This window comes from Planococcus citri, chromosome 1 (genome assembly GCF_950023065.1).
Source record: "Planococcus citri chromosome 1, ihPlaCitr1.1, whole genome shotgun sequence".
Taxonomy (NCBI): domain Eukaryota; kingdom Metazoa; phylum Arthropoda; class Insecta; order Hemiptera; family Pseudococcidae; genus Planococcus; species Planococcus citri.
The window spans coordinates 60,937,455-60,964,858 of record NC_088677.1 but is presented as its reverse complement, the minus strand read 5'-3'; the positions used below and the strand labels follow the sequence as shown (position 1 = coordinate 60,964,858).

At 36.8% G+C, this 27,404-nt stretch overlaps 2 protein-coding genes across 3 annotated transcripts in view; both read right to left on the bottom strand.

Annotated features, from left to right (window-relative positions):
- LOC135833172 (serine/threonine-protein kinase ATR-like) overlaps positions 1–27,404 on the bottom strand; it is a 110,708-nt gene that overhangs the window by 22,426 nt on the left and 60,878 nt on the right. The gene's annotated exons all lie outside the window — the stretch shown is intronic.
- Positions 664–18,102, bottom strand: LOC135833171 (uncharacterized protein DDB_G0271670-like). Its single transcript, XM_065346834.1, has 2 exons — positions 5,940–18,102; positions 664–4,159 (listed from the first exon to the last, which is right to left on the bottom strand). The coding sequence occupies exons 1-2, from the start codon at positions 6,199–6,201 to the stop codon at positions 3,561–3,563; spliced, it is 861 nt and encodes a 286-aa protein (XP_065202906.1). The 5' UTR covers positions 6,202–18,102; the 3' UTR covers positions 664–3,560.

Here is a 27,404-nt window from a genome sequence, read left to right as displayed (position 1 = left end):
ATTCATACGTAAGCACAACCATTTACCATGATCGTAGATATTTTTCGATCACGCAGATAAATGTTTTGTTTGAGATTTTTGCAATGGATTTGTTTCTTCTCCAATAGCTAAACCGAAAATTGTACCAATAGAAGTGATGAACAGATTATCTGCACGCTATGATGTACATAAGGATATGCACAGTGAGTGAAAGTTAGCGTATGAAAGATTCCGACGAAAACAGTCCGGGCTCTTTAAGCACGACTACTTTTCACCGGCGTAATTATGTATACGTGTGACATCAACTATGCTCGGATTCTGCCCTGGCGTTTTGGCTGTCATTGTATCTCGCGCCCACCACACAGAAAGTGCACTTATCATCCATCTATGCTTTATTTTTTGTTCTTTAGGCAAATGTACATACATACACGAATATAGTAATGGATATAGAAAGGTCCTGTTCACAAAAGCTGGTGATGTAGCGCTTGTGCGTACACCTCAGCACTAAAAGATCATCAAATATTCGAAGCGTAGAATATTCTTTTTCTTTTCTCGATTCGTTGGTTCATATATTTTTTTTCTCTTTTCACCTGTGTCGTAATTCAAAGTAAAAATCATCGTGTGTTACCTTTGCTTTTGGGGTTTACTCCACAGTTAGACAACTCTATGATCGATATATGCCTCCTTCGAAGGAATAACCCTGCGCTGGCATTTTCTTAGAGGTACTTACAGGAACAGCAGAACAATCGACTTTTCCTACCAGGGCAGAGATTTCGATAAGGTAATGATTCCGGCACACTATAAAACAATATGGACAGAAACCAAACCGAAGCCCAATGAACTCCTGACAGTACTCGACGTGAAGACCGTTGTTGGTAAGAAAAATTACCTAAGAGGCAACCAGTAAAAAATCGCTTATTGGAAGATTACATGCTTAGTTTCAGTAGTAGTAGCTACAATGAAATTACTCAACAAAAAGTCATGCCTGTGCAAAGCAACAAAAAGATTTCAAAAATACCACGCACAGGTAAACAAGGAGTCAAAAGAAAAAGTGGAACTTCATGTATAAATATGTAATACATACTAAAAGAAAGAAAGAATGCCACCGAAAGCAAGCTAAATCTGATTTTAAAAACATGTCTAAAGAAAAAAATTCAATGCAAAATAACTTTGCAAATTATTCAAGTTTGAAAATGTGGAGTAACAGCAAAAGCTAAAAAACTTGAATGTTATGATGAATCATACAACATTTTGAACAAAGCACAGAGACTCCATAAGAAAAAAAAATCCTATCAGCAAATCCTTGCATCAAGGCTTAAGTATGCAATAATGCGTCATTATAGTCAAACTTGAGAACCTCATTGAACCAACTAAAAAATAAATTATTATAGAAGTAATCCATCACTAAAAAAGCTTAAAGTTAGATGTGTATACAAGAAAAAATGCGAGAAATTGAGAAAAACTTCATTTCCTTCAAATACACCATCAAAATTTGGCTTATTGAATGCAGATGCTGCTCCATCTCAATCTCCAAGTCTTAGTGTAAGTTTTGGTGTGATTGACAATTCGACAATTCAAGGAATGTGCCAGAAAGTTTTGCAGAGTTGAACCAGTCACTAGTAGAGTTGAGATTATTTTTATTTTATTTTTTATATTGTTTAAATAAAATATTTAAGTTATACTTTTTTAATTTAAAAATAAATTAATTAATATTTATTACAATATTTCTTTTATATTTTCAATTTTTTCATTTAAAATGTACAGAATTTTGAACATGGGAAAAGTAGAGTTCAAACAACAATTGAAGAGTTGTGCAGGTCTACAGGCCATACCTATACACATTTGCAATTTCTTCAATACAAATCGAGAAAACATCCCCGAGCTGCGCACTCGCTCCACGAACGCTACGTGGCGAAGAAGCTGGCCAGAGCCATCGGCCGCTAAGCTGACGGCGTGTCCGTGGACGAGGTCTTTGCTTCGGAGAACAGAATTCTCCGAGACACTCGATTTTTCCACGGAGCAATCGCCGGCTCGGGGATTCGCAACCCCCGAGTCGAGTCGTTTTTCCACGTAGGACATAAGTAATTCAATATTGTATGTACTGAGAAAGCTAAAACGTCTGTTCGGTTTCAGAACCAGTGCAGTTCAGTTCCATCCGGTGATCGAAACAGATCACTTATAAGCTCAATTTATCAAATAAAATAGCAGATATACATAGAAACTTACAAAAATCCATTGTTAAATAAATACAAAAATGAAAATACACAAAACCCTCATACGCAGGCAGAAAACTTGGCCAAGTGGGTGTTGGAGGCATGTAAGCAGAAAATAAATGCTCTTAGATATCAAATTAAAAAAATTGTCAGAATAAGTGAAACCTATGAGGCTATGATAACCAAATGCAATGTTATTACAAATTCACAGGAAAAGTATAAAATTCTTACTGGTTAGAGTAAGTAATTATTTTCGGAGCTGCGCCAACAGATGGTCCTTGAATCTCCCCATAGAGGCTAGAGCTCTTAAAACACTGGGTATTTAAATTCTCGTCAGAATAATCGCTTGGATTGCTTGATTTAAATGCTACTAAAAATTGTACGAGATAAAACCTTCGAGCGTGCAATTAACTTGAATGAAGAACATGTGAATCATTACATGAATAATGGTAATGCTCGTAACCGGAGATCCATGCTACTTTGGTAATTTAACCGAAGTCGAAAAGTACCTGTGGAGTGGTTCTTGGTTGTTTTTGAATTTAAATTATATTTTTAGTTCTTTGAGGGGTTAAATGAGAAACAACACCATCAACGATGTAATTCTGGTTAGGAGTAAATACTCGAAGTATATTTTTTGATTTAACTTTTAAAAAATACATATCTATTGAGATTGAGTACAAAAACACTTCTTCAAATTAAAAAGTAAATCCGGGTGCCTGCTGTCTGAATAGTTTCTAAGCAATTCCAGTTTTTTCATCTCATTTTGTCGCGAAAAAAACACCATACACGAGTCTTTAAGAAAGCTTCAAGGTGTCGTCATTGGTTTCAACTTTCAACCAAGATGAACGGAAAAGCCGACATGACACCCGGAAAAATGAAACATTCAAATATACAGATAGTTATATATGTACATAGGTACTTTCAAGTCCAGGGTGAAGAAAGACTGTAGAATGTAGGTATTCGGGTAGGTAGATCGAAGCTCAATTGTCACTTTTTATTGCCGAGCACATGCCAGTACGTGTTGTTGACTACTTGAGTAGTAAGTATTATGAATAAGAATAACGAATGCAATCTTCAAAAAGAAATCACGCGGAAAAGATCGAAATGCTTCGAGATTATTAAAAACATAAGGGGACCTCATTTTCACCAAGAAATTTTGAATGACATCGGAGATATGCCGTACAGTATATTAATCGATGAAAGTACAGACATTTCAACAGTGAAAATATTGAGCATCGCAATAAGGTACGTCAGTTTGGAACTTGACGCAGCGTTCAATTGCACAGCTTCGATAATTGGCAAATGAAAACTCGAACGTACTGCACTCGTAGACTGTAGGTAGGTAGTAGGTATAGGTACCTCTACCTACTAAAATGTACTAATGTGAGAATAGCTAGTAGGCGTCGACAACGAATTCAGGTACAAATATTTATCATAGCCGAAACCCAATCCGTAATTATCCAGTCCCCAAAAATCGAGATCGTGTTTCCAGTACTGAGGCAAGTATCGGTGTTGCGCTCTAAAATACGGTCTGCTATGCGAACGATATCGACTACGGAATCGATAATCGTTGAATCGAGGATTATGCAAACTGTAGTGATTCAGACCGTACAGGCCGTACTTCAATTTGAGCAAATCTAAATCTAAATCGATATCGTCCAAATCCAAGTCTAGATCCAGGTCGACGTCGTAATGCAACGGAAACCATATCGGTTCGTGAAGATCGATCGAGTCCAGACCTATGTCCGTGTCGAGGTCGATGAAGCTGTACGACGACGAATAGTAACTGTCGTAATCGGACGCGTACTTGTATCGATATCCGATGGGCAACAGCGAGTCCAAGTCGCTGTCAAAACTGCTGTATCTAGCTATTTTACCACCCCCGGGGCTTCCGCTACGACTGCGACCCCGACTGCTGCTGCCACTCTTGGAAGGGAGCTTTTTCGGCGGCTTCGAAGATCCGCCTCCTGTAACAATCGTTTTACGATCAAGATCGCTTCACATTCAACGGTTTATTCGACATCGTGCACGATTTCGGGAGTGCCATAAGCGAGTATAAGTCAATATTATTTCTCTACCAAAATTATACATCAAATAGGTAAAGGGTCATACGACGTCAAATCGACCAAGAAGTTGAAGGGGGGGAGGGGGGTCAGTGATGTTTTTGACATTTTTCCTGAGAAAATACCTTCTGAAGGCATGATCAATGGCGCAGATCGCAGATCTCAAGCCCTTTTCAAAAGGCTGCTAGGGGGTGCCAAAGTTTTTGGTGAACTTGAAATATCATCTAGTTTAAATTTATTCAGATGCTTTAATTATTTTCCTGGCAAACGGATTTTTTTCGTATCTTTCTGAGAACAAATACGGATTTTTACTTTTTTTTGTTGGCAGCACTGGCGGTCAACTTTGGACATTTCAAGATGTTTTCGAAAGTATGAACGTGCAACCTTTTTTCAGCACCCCCCCCCCTCCAATTCAACAATTTTATAAATGAAAAAAAAACAGGGTTTCTGATGAAGTCAACACTTTTCCTTAGGCAGCTTTGAAATTACCCACTTTTAATAGCTCTCATCAGATATTTGAAAAAATGTATAAATGGAAGTGTCTTTATTCTTAAGAAATATGAAAAAATTGAAATTTTAGCATGTTCAATCCAAAAATTCGCATCGTCTTTCGTTTTTTTTTGTTGCAATTTCCAGCTTTTAACCTTTAAAAATTCAATTAATCAATTAATCAATCAATATTTACTCCCAAAAAAATACAATTTCGAAATCACAAAATATCCCCCCCCCCCCAATGGGCAATTACGCGAGCGAGTTATACTTATGATAAGGTGAAATTTTTGTGTTTTCGACTAACTAAGAAGCATTTACATATTTTCGGATTCCAATCCGATGAATTCGGTAAGATTACATATTTTCGGATTCCAATGTGATAAATCAGGTAAGAATAATGTTTATTTTCAGGTTCATAAATTAATTAAGAACAGTCGAGTATTTTGTGCACCTCAGCATACAAAATTCAAGAAGAGAAGAGAAGAGAACATTTTTTTGCTGAGTGAAGTGTAGGGGTAAATTTTTAAAAAAAAAAAGCTTTTGAAAGTTCACAATTTGTGAGGTATGTATTTGCAAGTCTTTAAAAATGAGAAAGCCTTTGCAAACGCCCTGAGGTTGTTGTTGGACGTCCCAGTTTTCATCATCACCCCTAAGCAAGAATATGCAGCAATCCCAACTACGACGAATTCAAAAATTGTAATATTTCTGACAAAGGTGCGTAAATCTAATCATTTTTCATTCCATAGGTTTGCGTCAAAAACAATCATTTTCAATGCAAGAAGTTTCAACACTCAAATTTCGTGTTTTAGGATGGTTTTGAAAGAATTTAGCAATTTTTTGCGCCATCTTTGGCAAATTTTTTGCGATTTTTGGTTTTAAAAAGATGCATTCGTGCTCTTGCAAGGGCGGAAATTTTTCATTTTTCCCAGCTAAAGACTACTTCTACAGAATTTTTTTCATCAGTAAGGTGGTGAAAAATGACATTTTTTCAAAATTTCACAAAAGGAGATAATGAATTGAAAATTCAAAAGTCATGATTTAAAAAAAAAAAAAAAGAAAAACAGGAAATTTTGATAAGAAATACTGAAAGCAGGATTAGCAACACTGTAAGACACCATGTGACAGAGGTGGGCATCGAGTAAATACTCGCAGGTGTAAAATATCCATAGGTAGATCTATAAGTATCACTTACGTGACGATGAAGATGACGAAGACGACGACGTAGATGATACAGAAGATGAAGAATTACTACTACCATGCAGAGGCTGCTCTGCGACAGATTTACTGCTAGTGGTGTTGTCTTTACTACTGCCACTACTACTACTATGCTCTGCTTGGGATACGGACAGTGCGAATACAGTTGCGACGGTTTGTAAGGCAACACATAATAACGATACGGTAGCAACTCGTTTCAACTGAACCAAACATAAATTGATGTACAAATTCAATAGCATGGTCGAGGCACAAATCTATTCGTATAATCTGCAATCAAGCATTCGCCGAGTCAAGCAGTGCAAAAACTTTTAGCCTGTTAACGTGAAAACTTCACCTCAATCTACCATACTCGAAACCAAAGTTAAAGCAACGACGAGAGCGTGGAATAAATAAAATAGCTGCAGTACGATGAAAAAGCACGAGCAGTGAGGGTGAAATACCAAGCTGATCTCGTAGCAAGCTATGCAAATGTGTAATATTCCCAGCTCCAGCATCCACTTTACATCGGTCAATCGCACCCAGACCCACACCATCACTACTGGGTTACTCACCATGGCGTTAATGCCAATGCCAATGGCGACGCCTAAAAGAAACAATTACAAATGGCGTAAAACACAATGTATTCGAGTATTATAATATGAAAAAGCACGAGTGCGAAAAACAAAATAACCAGACGTCGTGTCGCGAAAATGATTACCAGAGCATCTATCGCGATATCGATATCATCGCGCTAATTTATACCAATAATAATAATAGGTACTAATTAGTACTTCGCTCGTAGGCGGTGTTCGACGACCGTCTACCGAGAGCGGTAATAATTGGCGGCCAAAAGAAGATATTCGACCTCGGACTTGGGCGAATTTTTCTTCACAAAACAGTTCACTTCCGATATAAAAATATAGGCATTTAAGAGGAAATAACAGATCGGTGGCAGCAGCAGTAGCTTCATTCTAGTCCAATGTCATTCATCTTTTTACGCATCATCGATTAGTTGAACGCTTTCGTTTTTACACTCGGGTTAACGCACATAGTCTGCGTCTGCACTCTTCGTCTTCAACAAGTTATGCAGGTAAATACGATACCGTATTGCACGCATTATTGACTTGGTACGACGACCAGACACATAATTACAAGCTCAGCACGTCTGCAGTAAGAGTACTTTCAGAGGCACCACGTGTGCTTGGACTTCAAAGTTTTCCAATTTTTTAAAAATTGCCTTGGTGGAGACTGTTTTGGTCATTTTCTTCTGTTTTATTTTTTCAAAATTTTCATTTTTGTTCCTGTATTAATAAGGTATTCTTGTTCATTGTTTATTGAATTTAATTTTTATGCTTATGTTTCAATATTCGGGTGTTAATTTTTGTTTAATTTTTTTAATTCGATAAGATGAAACTGTGATAGCAACCTCAATTCTGATTTCGGTTCAGAGCAATATCACGCTCACGAACCAAATAATTAAGTAATTACCTCGAAGTTATCCATGGACCAATTTCCTGCATTATTCTAAGTTTCATATGTTATCAGCGATATAAGGAAAGCCCGGATTATGGGAGTTTTTTATTCGTTATCCGGCCACGAAAAAGCGACCCTCAATTGTGGCGACCAAGCTACCTACTCGCTCAGTAACCATGATTCTAGGGATGGCGATAGGGTACGACATAACTTGTCGAATCCTTAACATCATCGACAAGAAAATAAAATTCTGTCTCTTGGTTATACGTGTAGAGTTTTTTTTATATATTTTAGACTTAAGTGTGACTTGTTATAATTATTTTCAACAATTATAATCAAGTATTCGAATTTATCGTGTGTCCTTATTTCGCGTGTGAATTGACATAGGGTAAAAACGAAAACAAGACTTCTACCATAAAAATCATTTTCCAAATTTTTTTTTTGAAAATAAGGATAATTGTAATTCCGCGAAGGGATTACAAATAACGTATAATTTGGACCGACTGAAACAAGCGATGAAAGATTCGGAGTATTTTACGAGTAATGACACCGTTGTAAGTATAATTTATAATATTGCAAATATTACATAGGTAGCTCATACCTATTATCATAATTTCGAAATATGTATTTTACAAACGGATGTAATACCTACGTACAATTATTTTCAGGCAACGCCTATTTTGAACGAATTAGAGCCGCTAATCCAGGCCTCTCAACTACTACAGACTCGTAAAAACGACGAAGACATAAGCTGCATTTGCGAAACATTTTCGAAACTGAGCAAAATATGAAAATTTTTCCAATAGAAAAATATTCCATTTTCTTCAACCTTTTTTTCTTTTCTTTTCTTCAAATTTTCAAAATTTCTTGAAAAAATTAGAATTTTTCTAATAGAAAAATATTTCATTTTTCTTCAATTCTTTTTTAACTTTCTTCTTTTCTCAAATTTTCCAAACTTTTAGTGAAAAATTGAGATTTTTCAAATAAAAAAATTTTCTCATTTTCTTCAACTTTTTCAAATTTTGTTTACCATTAAATGATTGATTTTAAACATTTAAGTATGCAAGTAAATCGATCGAACTCTGATAAACTTTCTTTTTACCTTTTTTCATTTTTTTTTTTTAAACTTTTTTTAAATTTTTCATTTATTTTTTTCCCTTTTCTTTTCTCTTTTTCTCACTCTACACAAACAATCCAATGAATGACTTTCCAATAGAAAATCATCCATTGCTGATTATCTTTCAAAATTCTTAGTAAAAATAACAAACACTCAAGCCAACCTTACCAGCAATTTTTTCTTCAAAAATTCTTGGTCAGACAACCCAAAGACAACATAGCCAACGTAATATAGGTGCTGAATTACGCCCAATTACGAGTATGAGCATTGAGCAACTAGTCTAACCATATTACAGATTTGCACTTTCAATCGATGGAGGTCCTAAGTCATGAGAGTAGGAAAGATAAGAACTTTCGGACGCCTAGGTACTACTTACCTACCTACGGGATTAGGGACCTTTACTATACATTATACCTAATTACCTTATTTATCGAGTTTCATCATCATGGGCACCGTTTTTTCGCAAGATTTTAGAACATCTCTACTTTTATTAAAAATCATTGGCATTCACGACCCGAAGACCATCTATTTTTCGCTTTATAATAATATAGCATCGAAAACCGAAATGCTCGATTTTCAAACTGTGAAGGAAAATTTCCTCCAACTGGACCACAAGCGAGTGAATTTCAACCCCCAAATAAACGAAAAAATGAATCAATGAAACACTAGATACATAACGTGTGAAACAGAATCCAACCCACTCTACGCCATCTTCAAATTCCCAAAAACCCACCACAACTGTGCATAAATACTCGTATACTACTGAGCAATTCAAAAAGTTGAAAACCATAGAAAGAAGTACAGTGTACAAAGTGCGGAGATTACTTCCATAATGCCGAAAATTGTACCAACCCTGGTCGCTGCTGTTACAATTGTCATGAGTATGGTCATGAATCAACTGAGTGCCCGCAATCAAAACGTGGGTTTCAAAATATAAATGTACTTGTTACAAAATATGTGTCTTCAAATGTAAATTGTATACTGTGTGGTTAGGCAGGTTCCTAATTGTCTTTCCTGTTTCATCCCAATTCCCTGAGTTACTTTTCTAATAAAGTTCAATACTGGATTGCCGTAAGAAAAAAATTTTGGTATTGATACCAGCAGTTTCAGCTGTACATATATATTTTAATTACATGTTTACATTCCAGGTTTCTCGAAGTGCGACGGTCCATTACGTCAAGAACGGCAAAATACAAAACGGCCTGTTAGCCTGCAGGGAACAGCCTGTGCAAACGGCTGAAGCAGTCTCCAACTTTATACGTGATCTGTGCATAGAATTCGAAATTAATCCCGACAACGTTATATCTGTTACTACCGACAACGCGCGCGCAATGACGTTGGCGCAAGAACGTATTTGATACCAGCAGTTTCAGCTGTACATATATTTTAATTACATGTTTACATTCCAGGTTTCTCGAACCTATTACTAGAAAATACATAACATCAACGATGACTGATCATGATCTACTCGTATATGTATCATTGTACTTCCCAAATAAATATTTGTCATAACATGCCAAACCTCCTTATAATACTGTAAGTGATGCTTCAATTTAGTTGAACACTCAAAATAGTTACATCTACGGAGTTACGTTTCATAAACAATAAACATAGGGTATCTAAGTGACTCCTTGCGAGGATGACGACGATTCGATTTTTATTTCTAAACGGAATAATTTATACCTTTATAAAAATAGGGGAATGCAATGATAAAACTGGCAGCTTCAGATTAGGGTACAACCGGGTACGAGCAGAAAAAAACGTAAGGTAAGCAAGTTGCCAATCTTGAAAATTGAAGTGGTAAAATACGTTTTCAAAATCCAAGAGCCAAAATCCAATTTTGACCATAGGGGTGGGTAGTACTTTGAAAAATGAACAAAATTGCCTATTACGACTTTTTGCCAAACTTGGAAATTGAAGGCGCTACAAATGATATTTATTTTCGAAAAACCGCGACGAAAAAAATAAATGCGGAAATGAATACTACGTCAAAAAACAAACAACTTTTGTCATGATCAGCATTTTCTTACTCTAAAATTTGAAAACTTTTTGAAGCCCAAAAATTGTAAATTTAAAGAAATTTTCAGCAAATTAAAAATTGTTAAGCTTCAAAAACGTTTCAAATTTTATAGAGTAAGAAAAAAAAATGATCATAACAGAATTTGTTCATTTTTTAAGGTAGTTGTCATTCTGTTTTTTTTCATCACGATTTTTTGAAATTAGAATTCATTTGTGACCCCTTCAATTTGCAAGTTAGGCAAAAAATAATAGATAATGTCGTCAATTTTTTCAAGTACTACCGACTTCCCCTCCCTCATGTTCAAAATTGGATTTTTGACTCTTGGATTTTAAAAACGTACTTTTCCCCTTCAATTTTGAAGAAAGGCCACACCTTCACATGACCTTTTTCCTTAGTCGTACCCGGTTGCATCCAAATTTGAAGTTTGAACCAGCATTTCCCGGACACCATGTATAAAAATGCTCCATTACCGTTTTACATATTTCATTATGTTAAAATATTAAACTCTGCTACCATAAGAGCAAGGTATGGAATATTTGAGTTTTCATGATGTGAAGCGGTTAGCAAACATACAAAGTTTGCTAATTCATCGTGTACGTATACAAAGAAATGACGTTCGAAACCAGAAAATCGAAACATTATTCTTGAAAGGTTGAAATTGCTTGAGTCAAAATAAACGTCTTTTGAATCCTGAAAATTTGGAAATTCATCATGAAAGACTGAAGCTGTCTCAAAAACAACGTCTTTCTAAACCGGGAAATGTATTAATTCATCAAGAAAGACTAGAATTGTCCCAAAAACAACGTTTTTGTTATGCAAACAATTATTGACTCATCGAGAAAGACTGAAATTTTCCCAAAAAAAACGTCTCTCAAAAGTGAAAAATTTGAAAATTCATCAAGAAAGACGTAAATTGATTAATAAAAGAGAAAGACTTTTAATCCGGGAAATTCAAAAGTTCGCCGAACAAGTCAAAGATTGAATGAAAGAAACGATTATCTAATTCTAAAAAATTAATGCAGCATAATGAACGTCTTAGAATAAATCAAAAAATAGGATCGGAGAATCCAACAAGAAAAGAAGAGCAATTTAAAATAATATTTAATAATTAAATACGAGTATGTACTAATTAAATTTTCAAGTTGAATAAATTTCAAGTCATTATAACATGAAAAAAATAATGAAGAGAAAATTGATGAAAAATGAAAATTATGAGGAAGTACATAAGGAGAATTATTCTAGATACTATTTTTCGCATATAAAACATTTGCAAACGAACATCCGACACGGGCGATGGAATTGACGTAAGTTTCATCTTAGTATTTAAAAATTCGAGTATTAAAATTTTTGAAACTCGGTTTCATTGTGTGATACTCGTATCACTTTATTAAACTGAGTATCTTAAACTGGAACATTTTTATCATTTTTCAGAGTTGGAGGTAAAACATTCAATGTAACGTTCCCCAAAAAGGGCTACGCGTTATGGAATGTGAATGAGAAGGCGCCCAAACCCGAAATATTGAATTTTAAATTTCATCCGGTGAAAAATAATAAATTTAATTCGAAGACACAAATTTTCTTCTACAACGACGAATACGGATTAGGTATGCACATAACTTATTTATGTAGATTTTGTTATACTTGTACGTGCTAATTTAACTAATTTTTTACATGTTTACAGTGATGCATTATGCCTGTCCAAAAAAAAGATGTAATTTTATCGCCCCCACTCGACGTTCCCTGGACACCCATATGCAAAAAAAAGCGAACAAGGATGCACCAATGCATTTTGATATTCAACTTTTGGCGGAAAACACAACAGCTTCGAAGCCTCAATGTAGCAAACGTAAGACAACGAGTACCGAGTCGGGAGGTTCATCGAAAAGAAAACATACGAGATTCTTAGTTCCTATTTTTTTTCAAACTGAGTTTGCAGGTAATTTTGAATTTTTCAGGGTGTCCACTCATTTCTGGAAATGATTTTCCCTGACTTTTCCAGGTTTTCCAGACCAATTTTTCCATTTTTCCAGACTATTTTTCTCAATTTCCTATGCTCATCCCGCACTTTAATTAAAAAAAAAATTTGGGGGGGGGGGTAATTTTTTTTCATAAGCTTCTCTTCGAACTGGATACTTCTTCGGATATAAAAAACAGCTCAACTTTGATTATTAACTTTTCTAATTAAAAATAAATAAAACATACATCAAGTTTGGCCAATTGATAAAATACCTATGTATTCATATAACTTCTGAAAATTTTTCTTTTCTTTTTTTGATTTTTGAAGGCCTCAAAATGTGAAATTTGTTCATCTTAAAATGAGAGACAAATTGGCCCGAGCGAAGCGAGGGCGAGATCTTTTGAAAATTTTCATTTCAAGATGCCTGAAAACGAGTTTTTTTTTTTGAATGCGAGGAGTGTTTATTTTTTGGTTTTTTAAATTTTAATATTGGAATGGATGTTTTTTTGAAGGAAGTTTACTCTTGAAAAAGAAACGAGAACAGGCTCGAGCGAAGCGAGGGCGGAAGCTTCTGAGAATTTGAGTTTCGAGAGTCATAAAAACGAGGTTTTTTTATGTGAGGACGAGTAGCTTTTTTTTGGCTTTTAAAATTTCAGAATATTTGAATTATGTTTGGTTTTTTTAGTGAGGACGGAGTAGCTTTTTTTTTGGCTTTTAAAATTTTAGAATATTTGAATTATGTTTTTTTTTTTTTTTGAAGGAAGTTGATTTTGAAAAATAAAACAGAACAGGCCCAAGCGAGGGCGAAAGCTCTTGTAAATTTGTATGTATTTCGAGATGCTTAAGAACGATGTTTTTTTCGTGAGGAGTTCATTTTTTGGCATAAAAACTTGATTTTTATAATCTAGAGATTTTCATGTTGCCTTTGAAAAAGAAAAGAAGCCCGAGCGAAGCGAGGGCAAAAGCTTTTGAAAATTTGCGTTTCGAGAAGTGAAAAACAGTGTTTTTCTTTCATCACAGGTCCTTATTCAGAATTTTCAATTGATCGTTTTTTCGAAATTCCAGGGATTTTGCGTGAAAATTACGAAATTCCCTGACTTTTCCAGACCGACCAAATTCCCTGACTTTTCCAGGTTTTCCAGGTTTTCCAGACCTGTGGACACCCTGTTTTTAATACTTGGACTGGGTTTCCGTTCCCTATATTTTTTTTGCTCAATTTTTATTTATTTTTTTTTTTTTCAAACTGAGTTTGAAGGTAATTTTTAATTTTTAATACTTGGACTGGGTTTCCGTTCCCTGTATTGTTTTTTTTTTGTTCAATTTTTAGTTCCTTTTTTTTCAAACTGTATATAATTAAAGTTTCTAACGAATAACACCGGTTTTTTTTGTTGGTTTTTCTCGATAATTGTTTTTTGGTTTTTTTTGTGAATATATTTTTGTTAATAAAATTATTAAACGTCATTTTGTTGCGTTCATTTTTTTGTTGTTTTATTTACTGAGATCGTATTGCCTAATGAACAGTTTAAAATTTTGGCGATTCTGATACTCGTATCGTTAGGTATATGAAACTCGGTATCTGATACCAAGTGTCAATTGTCGATACTAGTTTCAAAAATTTGAAAATTTCAAACGGCTTTTGCGAGCCTATGCGCGCCGAATTTGGCCTTTACAACCCGAAATTCGGTTTCCTCGCTAAATTTCCTATCGGAAAAGTGATTTTATTCAGTTTTTCCACGGCCTTTGGCTAATCGAGCATTTTTTGGTAGAAGTTCCAATATTTTTTCAAGTACTCTAGCTTGCTTTGTTGGCTAAAAATGCTCGATCAGCCAAAGGCCGTGGAAAAAAGTTGGGGACTCCTCGGATTCGTTTTCAGGACATCAAAATGGACCAGTATACCAAAAATCAGCTTGCCGCCTAGAGATTCACTATAGCCCCTATTTTTTTGCTAAAGTTACTGGACTAGAATCAAATTGATGAAAAATTGAATGGAATTGTAAAAAATTATTTTGATTTAGTGCTTGTTGTGGTCGATTACGGTTTAAACTTTCAGTGAAGTTTTATGCTGAGGAATGTTAAAAATCCAAAAATCAATTTGCTGGCTGATTATATTGCTGTGATTGAGGGAGCTAATATGAAAAAACTTCTCTACCAAGTTCGTTGCCATTCTCATCATTTTGCTAGTCAAACGTAGTGTGTCGCAGTGCACCGCTACAATACGTCAATCGAGAAAAGAAAGTTGCGTTTAATTTGCGGTCAACTCCAATCGCGAGTGCATCAACAGCGTCATAATCATCGATACCTCGTCGTTGAAATCGAAACGTACAAATGGTATTATAGATCCAGCGCTAGGTAGTCAAGTACATAGTACATACAACATTACTTACAACTTATTTTTCATATCCAATACTCGAAACGTAGGTATACAAGCGGGAAAAAACTGGGGATTTTGAAAATCAAAGAATTAAAGAGAAAATTTCAGACAAATTTTGATCGACAATTCGGTAATTTTCGTACATTCACCATTTCGCACATTCAACAAAATCAGGTTCACTTAAACAGATTAATTCACCAATTATCATTAACAATTTTCAATTTGAATCAATTTCTGTTTTTGTTTTTGGTCCAATGTTATTACCGGTGCGATTTGTTTTTCTCTAATCAAAGTACTGAACCTACTTTGAAGAGGGATTGCTTTTCTATGTCCTCTGTCCAATTATCCAAATTTCATTCCATTCGCAGACTATCATGTGTGCGGAGGAAGGGGGGATCCCTCGTAAGTAGTAAGTAGCTAATAGCAATACCTATCGTAAGTACTCGTATCCAGTGTTACTCAAGAGTAAACAATCAATGAGCGGTGAAGATGAACGTCACCAACGCCACGCGCTGCCAGTAAATGCAAAATGCAAACAAACCACGGCGACGCAACGAGCGAATAAGCACCTAAAATAAATACTCGATGACGATGATGATGATGATGAAAAAAAAGTACTTAGAGAAATTAAAATGTTACGCCGGCGTAACGAGATGTTCGAATTAACAATCGGTGGTAATTATATAATTGATGCGCGGTGATTATGCTTTCTTTCGTCACTTCAAATACCTCTACCTATCTACTTGTCTTAATTCATTCGCAATGAAATGGGTATCGAGCATCGACTGCCGATTTTTCAAACGGCCGTACTCGCCGTACTTGTGTAAAGTGCGACTGCCGACTTGAAGTACCTATCGCCTTTCTTCTAATGTTCGAGTTTTCCTTGGTTCAAAATCAGTTTCCGCAATTTCGCCCCTCGTTTTGTTGTTTTTTCGCTCTCTTTTTTTGATCTGTTTTGGTGCGCGCTACAGCCACTGACTGGTACAGCCAGTCGGATAATTATCGCATACACACACGTTCAATTATCGTGCCATATGCCCCGGTGCCCCGGTTCGATGATTGACCACCGTATTCCTACCAACGTATTATGAGACTACTGGTGAGTATATCTCTATTGTACTTTTATTCACTTACTTGGGGCATTTTTCGCTACTCAAAGTCAACCGAGCCACGACTGACGTAAACAACGGGTATCTCGAGTCGAATGGAAATGGCTACAGAATTACAGCTCACAGAATCATCGAAAATTGACTTGCTTACGAGAGCAATAATCGTACTGTTATTGATAATACATAATACATAATTACATACTGATAGTTCTAAAGAAATTGAAAGTAGTGCTTTTAGGGACAAAATTAAAGATGTGTTCTCATACGATATAAGTAAACAGGAATAAAAGTATCTGCAAGTATAGAAAAATTGATCATTTTAAACCACAATTCACTCGTTTGTTCTCTCATTTTAAAAAAATGCAATCTATTCTTTCATTTTTTTTCATTGTTTTTCATTGTTTTTCACGAATTTTTCAATTCAATTAAAGAGCCAATAATAATGCAACTTTTCTGAAAAAAGTGAATTTCACGATAAATTCCCAAAACCACATCACATTTTTCAAGTCTAATTTTCAGGGTCACGTATTTTGACTTTCAAGCACTCGCAGGAAGGGCTACAATAATTTTTTCTTCAAGGCAGAGACCCAGAGTTCGATTGACATTCAAAAAAATTGACGTAGGTCTAGCTAAACACATAATTTTTCTTCCAGCGAAAACATTTGTCCATAAAAACGTATAAAAAATCAAATTGCTCGCTGTCCACTATACATTAAAAATGTGACGTAATACTGCCCACCCAAGTTTTTCGTTTTCTGTCATTTTACAAAATGCTATTCAAGAAACTTTGTAACGCGAGTCGTATTTTTGACTTCTGTTTGACATTTAGTTGCCGATGGCTTACACAATAGCGTTCGTAATGGAAAGTGCCACCTACGCGGATGGAAAACCATCAAATCCGGACAAAAATTTCACCTATCGTTTACTGGAAGTAGACGTAGAACAAGGTAAAGTAGTAGATGTTGCATAAGTAATAAATAAAGTACCTACTAGCTGGTAGCTAGTTAACTATAATCAACGATCTGCGACGTGCTAGCATCACGCCACCCGAAATTTCCATCTGTGTAAAAATCATCAAATTCGTAGTAACTGAGAGGAGCGAAAAATAACCATTGCAGATAGACAGACTCGTAGAAAAATAATACACTATCGTAAGACGACGAAAAATTCTTTCTACTGTATTCTTACACATCTTCTCATCTTTAGTATCGTTAGCTAATATTGTTGCATTTTTCTTCAGAGGAACATTTTCGATCGAGAATCGAGAGGGAATTTCGGCTAAAGATTTCCACCACAGCGCTACCTTCGATTATAATCAACTCTTTTCGAGACTGAAAATTGAGCCAAAAAATTTGTTTATTAAAATTGCTGTTTTTAAATGAAGTTTTCCGACTGATTCGAGGTCACTGAAGCACAAAAATAACGTTCAAATTGCACCTCGGATCAAAGTTTTCGAGGAACAGAAATTTTTGTCGAGGAAAAATCTCGACTATTCAAAGTTTCAGTGAAAAAGGAGCGATCAGCACACAAAATGAACGGTCGTAGTGTCTATCAAATTACAAAAAAAAAAAACTAAAATTGCGTACTTTTTTAGCACGAGTAATTTTTTCGTACATAATCATTTAAAATAGTATAAATTTGATTCGTCCTCTTCCCCCCCCCCCCGAAAAAATATCAACATAGAAACAAATATCGGTCACAAAAATTGATTTTTTGGAGTTGGTATAGGTAGAGGAACTGAAATTCAAAATCACAAATTTACACCTTTTCTCGTTTTTTGTGTTCTTTTTTCGACTTTTGATCATTGAAAATTAAATCTGAAAAACAGAAGAGAACATCTTGTTGCCCAAGCGAAGCGAGGGCGCAAAATTTCTGGAAAATTTTCAATTTTGCCTGAAAATTCACAATTTATGAATGAGAAAAAAAATCACTCATTTCGAAAATTTCGTATAGACTTCCACAATATTAGACAACTCTCGTGAATTTTTAAAAATGTTGGCGGTTTTTCGTAATTTGAATCGATTTTCGAATTACGTATTTACTTTTTTCAGCCGATAAGACACCACGCTGCTGTGTGCGATAATCGTATTACTGTTTTTTGTTTCGCAGATAGTCAAGCACACACACGACCGGCAACCAACGATTACGCCGACAATTCGTACCAGCAAAGCATTATTCCACGACGAACGCACCCGGCTTACGCAGCAGCTGCCGGGAGCAACGGCAAACAGGACGATGACCAAGACCGAGACGACGTAAAAGCGGCCAGGATAACGACGACGAAATCAAAAACATCCCACGACAGGAGACCGACACGTACTGGTAACCAATGGTCATCGGCGAAAACTGAAATTCCGGACGATTTCCAAAGAGAAATATCGCAATTGCGAATACCGAGACGCGTGAACAAGAAGAAAAAATCAAAATCGTCTTCGAAAAAGCGCCGTCAACAGAAGACGAACGCCGACTCGGACAGCTACCTGGGCGCAGATATGAATCTGGAGGACATTGACATGGACGTGAACGTAGACATGGATCTGGACGTAGGCGAAGAGATAAAACTCGGCACCGACGACGTTGACCCTGACAAAGATGGAGACAGCGGCAACGACGACGGCGAAAATAAAAACAAAAACACCGGTCAAAAGTACAGCAAGGGTCGAAAACGGCGCCGGCGCAAAAAGCCCAAGACTAAGGCCAAAGCAAAAGAGAACCGTAACCGCGACAGCAGCGCCAGTAGCAGCAATGCCGCCGCCGATGAAGAAGATGACAATAACAGTAACAGCGCAAACGGTGAAGGCGGCGGCAACGGCGACGACGACGATGAAAATAACCACCAGGAAGAGGAGGAAGAGGTAGAAGAGAAAAAAGAAAAGGTTCATAAAGTGACCATAAAAAAGAAGAGGCCTTACGTGAACTCGACTAAATCAACATCGGGTGACACAGGTGGAGACACCGGCTCGGCTACCAAACAGAACGGCACGCCGATTAGGCATTCTCATTCGCACGATTTTTCAAAATTTCCTTACCAAAACGTGATCGGCATCACGCCTAATCGGAATAATAAAGGCAATACAAAATCGAACGCGCAAACTGTCGGTAGCGGGACTGGCAGCAGTGGCGTTAGCAACATGGTCAGCGCCAACGCTGCCGCGGCCGCGGCCCTCAAAGCGTTGCAAAAGCAGAAAAACAATGGCGGCACTCGGCAGCCTCACCAAACCACTAAGCCAGTCAGACCACTTATATCGCAAGAAAACGCCGCTGCCATGGCGCTGAATCCCAACCATCAAGAGAACGCTGGCGGTATAGCCGACAATTCAGCTATTCGCAAAGGTATAAAGCCTCGAGACGTGAATCTGATTCTGAGAACGAAGAATTCGCCTCGAATACTGATCCGCCGTTACAAACCGCTGTTCGGCGCGTACCCTGTAGGTGTAGGTTTGAATTTGCTAGGACAGCGTAAACTTTTGGGCGTTGGGGTTTATCATCGACCTCGTAAGACGCGCAAAAAGGCTTGCAAAAAATGCAAGAAAAGACGCGGCAAGCATAAATTTTACGGCAATACGTATCCGGCTTTGGCATCTGACGTTGAGACGATACATGCGCCAACGACTTGTGCTCCTCATACGAACGGTCAACATTTTTCCAACGGAGCATTCGGCAACGGGTTCTCGGCATCGCCATCGCCACTACAGTCGACGTCTGCTTTCGGCGGCGGCGCAGTGAATCCGTGGTACGCCATCAGCGGTGGTCAGTCGTCACCATTTGGCGGCGGCGATGACGACGGCGGCAGCAGTAACCCATTTTCACCGTATCGCTATTCTCCGAACAGATTCGAGTACGTAGACGAGAACGTAATATCGCCGAGATTACCGTCGCAACCGGTCAACACGTATCTTCGCATGCCTTTGGCGTCGTTCGGTGGAGGAGGGGCCAACGGCGGCGGCGTCGTCGAGGGCAGCGCACGCAGCAATAATAATGGTAACAGCAACGATGACGACACCAAAGGCGCCGACGTATACGAAACGTTGCCCTTATTGTACAGCACCGAACCGCCGGTTCAAATCGACAGCAGTAATCAGGCGCTGGCGGTGGCTACTCGCAAAGAACCGGAGCAGGAGGAGGAGAATCAAGGCGGCGACGAAGGACAAACTGCCGCAGAGGAAGATGACCAGCAGCAGCAGCAGCGGCGACGGCGCAAGAAACCGCAACGAGGTAAGAAAACGGCGGCCGAATCGTCACCGGTTTACGAGGTCCACGAAACTGAATACGAACCGGTCACCGGGCATGAAAATGTCGAAGACTTGGCCGCAGTTCACCAAGTGGAAACCGACGCCAGTCTGTTTCTCGACGAACAAGGCGATCATCCGCACAATTCGCGGCGGACTCAAGATGTTGAAAATGACGCCTCGGCCGCTGACCAACACAACCAACAAATCGCTGCCGCTGAACCGGAGGAAAAAGAAGATGAAGAATTCCAAGACTACGACTACTTCGATAATAACGATGCGCAACAAGAACCAGCCAAAGAGCAACGAGATGACGACGCTGAAGAAGATCAAGCCGACGATCAAGAAGACCAGCAGCAACAACAGGAGTACGTTGACGACGGCGACAGCAACAGCGAAGGAAATGGCGATACCGATAGCGACGTCGAGAATGAAATTGAAAACGAAAATGCGCAGTCTGCCAAACTATTCGATATTCCCAACGCTGATCAATGGTCTTACGAAATGAGCGAAAGCGAGTCAAAATGAATAGGATGATGCATAGTGGGCATAAAATATCTATGTGCGAGCGGTACGACAATCTGTTCTTTCGCTGCTAACATCCGATACTGGTGTACTCGCAATCACAGTCGTGGTATAGACAGCTACTCTTGCCTCTTTTGTATTGATGACGACGTTCCTTAACACCGATTTTCTTGTACATACATAATATTAATAGACACGTGAGCTACCTTTCAAAGGTATGCAGTAAGTGAAGAAGAAGAATATTAAATGACAAAACAACTTTTCAATACCAAGGTGCAGGTATCTGCGCTGGCCAAAGCACCAGAAGAAGCAGCCGTGATACTGCTCAGTAAAAATTCAACTTGTTGCTTTTTTGTATTTACCTAATAGCGTATCTAAGTATAGCGGTCTAGATAGTTACATATCATTTTAATAAATTCAATACAATTTTTTATCAATTTCAAACGAATTCGACGATTTATTGAGTATTGATACTCGTAATAGTTATGAACGCTAGTGAAGAAACAAAAAATAGATACAAGCAGGTAAATAACGATTTTAAGATAGGTAATCTCGGGTTAAACACCTTCACCAAAAATTATTTAAAAAATAATAGTTGAATATGCTTCGACGCCTACGCAGACAACGTAACCAGAAGTGGGCTTTAGCACCAAAAAAAAACATCTATTAAACGAAGTGATCATCGCAATACAAAAACCGTAAATCGTAAATGTAAGTGAATACTAAATTCATCTTATGTATAGATGAATACAATTTTATTACATACATATTCGTGGTAACCTATTACAGACGACGACAACGACTTGGGAACAGAAGAATTGGCACGAATGTTAGACAACTGTACACTAGTGGTGTCGATTACAAATCGATTTTTCACCGATTTTTTTGGAATTATTATTTTTCGAAGAGAATCGATTTTTTTCAGTTTTTCGATTTTTTTTTCACTGAAAGCCAAAATCTTGCTGTTAAAAAAAAAATTCTACCTCGCGGCTTCTCAATCTCAACTCCCGCGTAAAGTGATATGCTACAGCTCTTATGAATTGTGAAATGGAAAATTAAATTAAATTGGAAATGGAATTTCTTTTTGATAGTGCGTAAATGCGTATTTAATTTCGAAAAATGTAAAAACATTTCTTTAATGTGTTATTATAAGTTCAATTTTTTTGATTTCTATTGGTGTACTCATAAATTTCGCGGTCTCGATATCCGCAAGGAAGTATTATGAAAGATTAAATAGCCTAGATGCAAAATGCACCATTTGTGCAGAAATTGTTCGTTATAACGGCAATACTACAGAATCAAAAAAAAACTATTCCAGCAATTGATACAATGTCGCCACAGCAACAAGTAAGTCATTTTTCGAATATGTACGTGATGATTTCTTGCATGCATACGAATTGTAATGTGCAATGTGCATCATCTTTACACTTTTCTAGGAGAAAGCCACCCAGCTTTTTTGTAAACATATATACAACTCAGGAACGCCATTCATCCGGAGCGAACATCCGAACTTGATAAAGTTATTAAAATATTTGAGGCCGTCATTCAAACCGTCAAATTGAAAATTAGTTGCCGGAAACCTTCTTAATAAAGAATATGATGATCTCAAAAAAGTAATAGAATCCAAAATAGAAGCATCGTCTTATTATACTTTACAGTTGGATAGCTGGACTAATGTCAGGTGAGTATCATTTATCAGTTTTATTCAGCAAATTTTATACGTAGTAATTATCTAACCGAGAATTTTTCGTGATTTTTATTTCTACATAATTATGTAGCAACGATTCTGTTACGCATATCGTTATGCACCTTGGAAGCGAATGTAAACCTGTGTTTTTGTACGGCGAACTATCACAAGAAAATCGGCAGGACACAGCTAAGTACACGGTTGCTGTGATGAAGAAAGCGATCTATCAAAAAATATGATAGTGATAAGATCAACGGTATCGTCACTGATAACCATATTGTAATGGCGAATGCCGGAGAACAAATTGAAAGGATGTATCCAAATACTGTGCACATCCGATGCTCATGTCATTCGATTCATCTGTTGATGGGTAAAGTAGTAGAAGCCAGCGCCTCCCAACTCTGTATACAGCAATGTAAGGATGTTGTTAAATCCATCAAAAACAACCATTACGTAAGAACAACTGATCGACAACTTGTCTCATTCGAAGTAGTAAAGGAAGCTAAACTGAGACGAACCAATGGAGAATCGATCAGAAGTATAGCCAGAGATTTCGACATGAACGAATGCACCTTGAGAAAAAGATAACAATTTATTGGTAGATATCTGTGTTCTTGCTTTTTACGTGTATAAGTGAGTAATAAATTGAATTCTCAGTAATAATTACAATGTGGGTACATATTCCCAGGTGAAACATCGAATAAACTTGGCCGATTTCGTGATGTGTTTTCATTGGAACAAGAACGGCAAAGTTCGAGCTTATGAAAGCCATGAAAAGTCATTTGGAGAATATTGCCAACGAATGGAAAATCGTTGATGATGAAAAAGTATTTTTGGAATATACGCATTCTTGGTCAAAGTAAGTAATTTTATTCCGTTATTGTTGTTTGTTATTTGTTATCTAGTGCGTAGTTTATACTGTTATTTGATCTCTTTGCAGAATTTTTAAAATTCAAAAACTTTCGTTAATTTTCTCATTTTTTTGTTTCATTAATTTTTCAATTTTAATGATTTGCCCTAGTGATGCCCGTGCTAGGAATAATATTAGTGAACTAATTTTATGAGAAAACATCACATTATTTGAGACGATTTAAGGTAAAAACGTTCCAATCGTGATGAAATAAGTAATTTTATTCGGTTTTTACGGGTATGTTTCGTAAAATGAATACTACAACGATTATTGTTGTAATAGCCGACAACATGACTAAGTTGAAAATTATCTAAAACCACCAGACTCACAAAGAGCGTGTTAAATTTTTCACTTGCATTACAAACAATATGGTGGTTTGGCAGACATAGTTTTCAGATGTTAGTTTGTAATAAAATTTTCATTTTGAAATTAAAATGGATTTTTAAAAATATTTGGTAAAAATGAGACAACATTTTTATTTATTCCAGCGACAATGGTCAGGATTACGACTCAAGAAGTCTAGAGTACAAAAAATGGTATGCCGTGTAATTTTTAGGATCCAACTGAAGTTAATAATATGGTGTTTGTGAAATTCAAAATGGGCAATCGCAAACTGATGCTAGCTGCCCTATTTTTGTTCGGATTTTCTCCTCATTCTCATTTCTTCTCTGCACACTTTTCGCGTCGAAATTTATTACTTTCTGAATGGAACTAAGGTACGCCATGTATATTTAGCTTGCACTATAGTTTCATTCAAAAAGTAATAAATTTCGACGCGAAAAAACGACGAGGGGAGAGTGGAAGAAGATGAGAAACCAACAAAAATACCTACTATACGATAATTCCGTCAATGTATAGTACAGTCTAGAGTCATTTCTATGCAAATTGCAACGGCGCGCATCATATCCTCGAAGGAAGCTCGGCGAGCGTGTTCGCACACACACATTAAACAGAGTACTTGTTTTACATAAAAGAAATACTTATCTAGCCAATAAATTCCGTTAATGGTTCGCGTACACAGAGAGCGAATGCAATGTGGCAAAAAAACTATAAGGAAGCTCGTGACCCTGATAAGTTGAAAAGTTCAAGTTCCGTTATATTCGACAAATAAATAACCCCGCCGCCGAGTCGGGAAACCGACGAAAAATATACATATACCCGGAATAGGGTATTTTTTCACGATTAATCGCATCATTCACCCTTCAGTGTATCGTGGCGGTTTCTTTAGCAGCACGACTGACTCGAGGTGTTCCATTCGTCCGCCAAGCTATCAGTCCCTCCCTCCTTTCGTTTTGGACCCAATCAATGAGTGATTCCACATTTTTGTCTTGGTCAGACTAGTGAAAAAAATATACGAGTATCAGGAATGGTGCTGAAAGGACAGTAGGCCTTGTAATAATGAATAGAAATTGGGACAGGGCTCCATCAAGAGCATTGCCCAAGTCAGAGTGAAAGAAAATTCTCAGAGGAAAAAGCTGGTTAAAAAAATTGAGAAAAAGACCCCGCTGAATCAGCAAAACCAACAAAATGAAAATTCGCTGCTCAACATATTTCTCAAATAGCTAAACTCGAAAAAATTCACCAAATTTCAACGAGCACTTTTCTCAGGCGAACATATACGTAGTCTCACGCTCCTACACGAGGAATAGCACGCGATAAACCATCTCTGAAAAATTTTCATCTCACAGACTATAAAATCAAATAACGTGGGAAAAAAGCGAAGAAAAATTCTTCGAGTATAGTACGTATTTGGATGTTTGCGTACATAAGCAAATTCCATAATACACCGAAAGCTACATTATAAATCTTAATGAATGTTCCAGAGAGATGAAACGTTTTCGTAGGCTTAGGCTTATAACATCCACAGTCTAATTGTTGATGCAACGGGTTAAAACACGTGACAGTATGGTTTGTGTGTGAGAGTAACTCGTACATACATTTATTACACACTACGCAGTTTTTTTTTCTTCCCTACAGCTACCCTATCTCTACACTGCTGTACAACGATGCTGTTTAGTGTCTGTGTCATCTGACAAAATGCGAGATTTATAACTTTCAAATGCCAACGCACATACAAAAGAAGCTTTCTTCTCTTTTTTTTTTTTTCAGTAACGCTGAACAAGTTCCTTCTTTTCCTATCTCAGATTTCGAATTCGAAGAGGAAAAGAAAAACAGAAGAAAAAAATAATCTCGGGAACGTATGTAGCAGACAATCGGTCGTCCTACTCAATAATCTGGCTCAATCAGAATATGAATAAGAAAACTAAGGTATCGTATAGTGAGTATGTCGATTTTGCAAGTTAACAGACGTTGAACGAAGATACTCGCGACTGGAAAAAGAAGCACTCGCTCTCGTGTGGGCCGTAGAAAGGTTCCACAATTATCTGTATGGACGCCATTTCCAGCTCATTACCGATAATAAGCCAATCCAGTTGATTCCAACATCGAGCGATTTGAATCAGAGCCATGCGAGTACAACGATGACATCTTTGTTTACAAGGATACGATTTCGAACTAGTTCACGAAGTGGGTAAAAATAACATCGCAGATCCGCTAAGTCGACTCGTATCCGGCGCCGAGTGACCCTACATTTGATCAAGTAAACTAATAAATTAACTTTTCAGAAATTTTCGAACAATAACAATCGAAGTGATGATTATCGAGATACATGAGAGTTAAACACTACTCATTCGAGTGATGTGCAGCGGAATCGTCAGCTAAGAGATATCGAAAGCCTCGTATCGATTCGTAAGTCAATTCTTCGCTCAGTAACTTCATGGTTTAAATAATTAATAAATCAGTGAAAGGCCATTCATATTGTTGTTGTGACAGAAACTTTGTTCTATACTCGAAAAAAAAACCAGAAAACTCGAAACTGCTACTAATGTTAAAACCCACACCGATATCATTAAGACATGCAGAGAAGCTTGGTTCGTTGTTACTCATATTAAACCCACACATAATGAGAAGCTTCTGATTAGATGATATTGTAGAATAACTCGTGAAAATTATCTTCAAAAACACCAATTCTTGAAAATATGTATTTCCCTATCAAAGACAATTACTCGTGACTTCCATCATTCAATATGGGAGGATTTTTACACAATAAACCAAAATGGTCATATCCCATAGAAAAAAACAAACGCGTTATGCTCAAATTGGAAACACGAAAGCTCAAAATTCTATTTTTTTGAAAATTACTCCCGCTTTAATTTTTTAATAAAAGAACAAATTTGACTTCAAGAGGGATCAATTTATAAATTGGAGGTTTTTCAAACAAATTCCAATGACTTTATGACCTTTTAATCCATGTTGTCAAAAAAGATTAACTTAGGTTTGAAACTTCTACACACTGATCACTCAGGTTTTTCTCGTTTTCATGAATAGTGTAATTTCAAGGAGGAAAGGGGGAATGTAAAATCCTTGAATTTCATTTTTTTTGAGATTTAATATGTTTTAAGTACCAAGTACCCCAACGAAGTTCAACTTGGAATAAGTGGTACCCTACTTGAGTATGCCAAGTAAATAATTTTTGGAAAAAACGTAAAAAAATGTATTAGGGCACTCGATATTTACTGAAGGTCACAGAGGAGCTGAAGTCTCAAATTTTGAGACAATTTTTTTTTCAGTGATCAGTTTGGAAATGATTCAAATTTAAAACTCTCAGTGTTTCAAGTTACCCACGCTTACAGTAAGTTTGAAATTCAACTTACGTTAGATAAGTAAGTAAAATTTTTTGTGCTGAACGCTAGAAAAATTTCATCATGTGAGGATTTATCACTTCGGAGTTTATGATATTCTAACAGAAATTCTGTCAATTTTTTTATAACTTTCAAGTGGTTTTCTATGAAAATTTTACAGTTTAAATGAGTATTTTTGCGATATTCTGAAATTTTTACAATGATTCCTCAATTTTTATGCAATTTAAACAATTTTTAAGGCATTTCAACAAATTCAAAAATTTTTGAGCAATTTTCTCAAAATTTTGGCTCAATTACGCTTATTTCTTCACCAATCTATGGTGAATTTCCGCAAGTAGGAGGTCAATTCCACAATAAGTTTTTA

Excerpts from the sequence above, each read along its gene's own strand:
- LOC135833171 (XM_065346834.1), bottom strand. The coding sequence starts at position 6,201 with ATGCTATTGAATTTGTACATCAATTTATGTTTGGTTCAGTTGAAACGA. Across the intron at positions 4,160-5,939 it reads TTCGTCATCTTCATCGTCAC|GAGGCGGATCTTCGAAGCCG; the intron begins GTAAGTGATACT and ends CGATTGTTACAG.